Below are 4,717 nucleotides of genomic sequence, written 5' to 3'. Positions count from 1 at the left end.
GTAACCTGGTTAATGCTGCTTTTTTTGAAAAAAAGAATCAAACAATTTGCACAAACAAACCAAGTGGCTGTTATCCTATTTATTACATGATTAAAAAAGTGAACGTAGTTATGTATTGACTGAAAAAATTAAGTAGTTTCTGATGAGAACGGAAAAAGCAGCAGATTATTTACACCAAACAATTCTCAGAGTAACGCCCTAATATCTCCCGTCATGTTATGATTTCTTCCAGTGTAAAAAAAATACTCAGCAACTGCAAAAGCTTAAATCATTATCATCATCACTGGTTTATTGAGCAACATCTCCTGGCTTCTCCTGAAAAGTTACAAAGTTTGTTCGCACAGCTCATTGTGTTTAAAATCAAGACTGTCCTCAAAGGGATATTTCAGATTATTTAAAAAAAAATGCAAATCTATGTAGAGGGTATGAGTTTAAAAGTCATGACAAACACTACTTACATCTTAAGTAAGTGTCTTGGTTGTTAGCTGCTGTGAAGCCTCCAGGTGGTACAGTGGTCAACTAGGAAAGAAAAGGTATGGTCTGGAAGAGGATGCCACCAGAAAAGTAATCTGGCTGCGTGACTTGGTTTTGACTCTGAATGAACCTCAACATTTCTAAAACAAAGTCCTTTGGACAGATTAGACCATAGTAGAGATATTTGGCCATAATCGACAAGCATCGCTTACCAACTGGGAAGCATGATGGTGGTTGGGTAGTGATTTGGGCTTGTTCTGCAATCACCAAGTCAATCATGAAATACCATTCATACTAAAATATAATCGGGTCAAAAGTGAGTCCTGCTCAAAACTGGACAAGTAACAGGACAAGGATCCCAAACACAGCAAACCACCAACAGAACTGAACAAGTTTAATTTGGATTAATAGAGAAAAGGATGGATAATTATAAATTTATTTTTTACTATGTCTGTTGTCGCATTGACTGAATGTGGAACGTTGTAGACGTAACCTAACAGACGATGGACTTGCAGCAAAGAAGCACACACTCAGCATTATTTTTTTTTGTAGATTTTCACACAGGATCATTTTCTGTCAGACATTTATCAAGTTGGATACGCCTAACGACACGTTAACTTCGCCAACGTTTGTTTTGCATGGCAACTAACAGACAGTGGACCAACATGGTCTTCAGTGGGAGCAATTACCCCTTTAGTTTGATTAGTTAGTTGGAGTAGGTGCACTAGTTTTAGGAGTTATTTTAATATTAGGGATGCTGCAGTTGGTCAAAATCTGAATCTCATATCTGATGTTTAGGAACTGTGTTTTGGTGGCACACCTTTTAAGCAATTCTAGTTTAACCACAAGAAACATATTCAAATTGTTTTTAAAAAAATATCAGTGTAGTTCATAAAAACAGGAATAAAACATTTCAGAAACAATACACAAAAAAAACAGACTTCAGCTGATGAAATTTAAAGCAGAACCGTGTATAATTTGTCCCAAGTATCAGTTTAATTTGAGATGTTAAATTATTAGTCAGGTCAATGTACAGCACCTGGAGCGTATCCATACTCCGTGCAGGCTGCCCTTCTCAAAAACTCAGCTATGTAACTTGAGAGGGTGGGATGTGTCGCTGAATGGGTCATGTGACCTACGCTCTTGGTCACATCACCCTTTCTAGGTTGCCAGAACAACAAACAAAAAAACAGACATGACACTTACCTGATCAGACATCTTTTTGGTTCTCTGATGTAGGATTTAATATAGAGGGGTGAATGTGGCTTTGTCTTTACAAGTAACTCCACGACTTCTCAGTCTGCTGGTCCAAAATAGTCTGCTATCAGATTCCAAATCATGGAAGGAGACCGTCTAATTTTGTTACAATGCAGTGTTGCCAGTGGCCTTCAGGGGCGCTAAACCTGGAAGGTTCAGGGCTAGTGCCTGAAGATTAGATGGTGCTGCTTTAAAATAATAAATATTGTAATTTTTTCTCTGAAAAGGCTCACAATAAACTTCATGATTCTGGTCTGTAGGACAGAACATTTATTTAAAAAGGTTACATTGATGTTAGGTGTGAAAATGCATCCGTTGTTGTCTCTGGAGAGCCCGAGATGGATTTTTGTTTAAGTATAATCTCTAAATCTGAGCAATGTTGGTATTGTGGTTCAGGTGAGTCCGTCCAACTAGACTGTGGGAGTTGGTTTAGTCGGTCTGAAGGAAAAGTGATAAGTGCCGTATCACTGAAGACGTCAATCAGATGGGAGGGACAAGGCAACAGTCTCTCCTCACACAAATCCACAGCTTTGCTGATGTAGCTGTAATTCCGCCTCAGTTCCCTCTCGATGGTCCTGGAGGTAAAACGAAAGAGACGTCACCTCATCTCCGCCGAAGTTTCCAGCATCGTCTCATTTAATTCATTCCTGGTACAAACCTCTCCCTGATGCCGCTGAAGCAGTTTCCGATGATCGTAACCAGAGACAAGTGGCGCGGGTTCCAGTTCTTCCACAGCAGGTTGTTGTATAGGGCTTTTCCACAGTGCATTAGATAAAAGAGGGTGGGCTTAGTGGCCAGACGCTTCCCCTCCTATACAATATAACAAAATGTTATTTTTCTACTCAGGGACTTATTATTAAAGCAGTGGCTAAGCTACAACAGCTGTAAATGTTGATACAAGTCTAATCTACTTCCATTGAAAATATAGTATTACAAATTACAGGTTAAAATGGGTGGAAAATATTAAAAAACTGAATGGATCTGTGATTTGACAGATCACAGAATGGATCTGTGATTTGACATAAAATACATGATTGGTCAACAACTGACCTCGTTTTCTGTGAGTACACTCAAACCCAGCCCTCTCAAAACGTCCCTTTCTGCGGGCGAGAATGCAGGATCATAAACAGAGCAATCCTTTACAGGAATCTGTACAAGGAAAGGTACAACAGTTATTAGATTAAATACAGTTTCAAAGATGTTAGGTATAACATGGACGAGATTGATTCCCTCACCTGTCCTGCATCCAGGAGCAGCAGCAACATGGCCAGCTGGTAGCGGGCTGAGGCACAAGAAGAAAAGGAGCCAAGGCCATAACACACACACTCCAGATGCTGGCGTACCGTCCCCTCTGTGTCCTTGTCCTGCTGGCCCTCAGCCACCACTGCTGTCTGAAGACTCTGATACGGACGTTGACATTGCCGACAGAAGCTGATCTAAAGACAGGATTATCACCAAGCTGCAAGCAAAATCCCTAAAGAACTATGCTACAGTGCCTCGCAGAATTATTTGTTCCAATTTTATCAGGTTCATGTGGTAGATAAATAAAATGGAGTGCATAATTGTTAAAGGAAAATTTTAAAAGTACATGGGGCATTCATCCCCCTGAGTCAAACTACTTTGCAAAACCAACTTTCGGCACTATTACAGCTAAATATTGTGTGTTGTGTTTCTACAGACTAGCTCCAGCAAGTCTGTTGCAACATTGGCAAAACTGGTTAGCCGGAAGTGCGTGACCTTGAAGCAGCTCCGTAGCAAATACTGTGACATAATTGTTCAAAAAAACATAAGAGGAAACTGAACGACTCAAAAAATATGACCTAAACAGAATATAATGATATCTACGCTGCTCCTAGACAGACTACAATAAAATCTTCTGCACTTAGAGACTCCCAAGTATGCAACAAAACAGATTTAAGGACTAAAAAAGTGGATTTTGCATAATGTGCATTTAATAGTGAGAATACTTTTTTGTATTTATCTATAAATGTATTTTCCCCACAGTTCATTAGTGCTGGTTACATAAAGTCCCCCAAGGTTTGTTGTTATATGTGACAAACTGTGAAAAAAGACTCGAGTGGATACTCTTGAATACTCTTGTAAGGTACTGTAAATATTTAGATGTGAACCATAGTTACTTTTCCATTGTTGCCACAGCTCTTCAACTCTCAGCTGAGACCTAATGGAGACAAAATAAAAGCGGGGTTAGAGGTCTGGTCTTAATAACTGACCTCTGGGTAGGTCTGATTTAATAGTCTGTAGGGTTTTCTTTAGGTTAAGGTTGAGCTTAATTTCTTACACCGTGTCTCTGATCCGTCTGACAAGTTTCTCAACATCCAGCTGTTCCTGAAGACAAGCGGAAGCAGAAGGGATTTGTTGGTGAGATTTAAATTTTCTCGGTGCACCTTTTCCCCGCCGAACAACCTGCCACTCCTCTACGGTACCCGACATTTAGCTAGATATTATTCTGCACACATACACACATGAATGTCATAAATTGTCTATTTTACTCATTTTCTAAAAGAAAACCAAATATTCCAGTTGTGCGCTGAACAGTTAATGGCACACGAGGGACTGTTTTGAGAGCAACACAAAATTCCCCTTCCGGGTTGGGTCACGTGATCTGGCTATTAAAAATCAACTGAGGTGCGTTCAGGAGCCAAACCTGTGCTCAAAGTTGTCATCCAAACAGATTACTCGAACACGAAGTAGACGGTTAAAAGTAGTACGGTTTAATCTCATTGCATTTGTTGAAAATGAATGTATTCTCATTAGATAATTGAAAAACAAATGTGGGTTTTGGATTTTTCTTCTTTTAAACTGCTGACAGCTCCCTGTAATGTTGAATAGTTATTAACTTGATGTTGGAAAATCAAGTTTGAGTACTGCTAGGAAAAGAGACCATGACTCTCAGACTATTGACCATTTTACAGCCATAGTAGTAAAATATTTCCAAATTGCCATTTTAGCTTTGGTTGAAAGGCCT

The 4,717-nt window shown here is 39.4% G+C and overlaps 1 protein-coding gene across 1 annotated transcript; it reads right to left on the bottom strand.

Moving 5' to 3' along the window:
• Window positions 1–1,978: 1,978 nt before the first annotated feature.
• Window positions 1,979–4,328, bottom strand: srrd (SRR1 domain containing). Its single transcript, XM_036143645.1, is given in 5 exon segments — window positions 1,979–2,306; window positions 2,390–2,541; window positions 2,782–2,880; window positions 2,967–3,116; window positions 3,118–4,328. Coding segments are annotated over 5 exon segments (726 nt in total). The 5' UTR covers window positions 3,151–4,328; the 3' UTR covers window positions 1,979–2,014.
• Window positions 4,329–4,717: the final 389 nt, after the last annotated feature.

Source organism: Fundulus heteroclitus, chromosome 12, assembly GCF_011125445.2.
Source record: "Fundulus heteroclitus isolate FHET01 chromosome 12, MU-UCD_Fhet_4.1, whole genome shotgun sequence".
Taxonomy (NCBI): Eukaryota; Metazoa; Chordata; class Actinopteri; order Cyprinodontiformes; family Fundulidae; genus Fundulus; species Fundulus heteroclitus.
The sequence above is the reverse complement of the archived record's forward strand: the minus strand, read 5'-3'. Positions and strand labels throughout refer to the sequence as shown.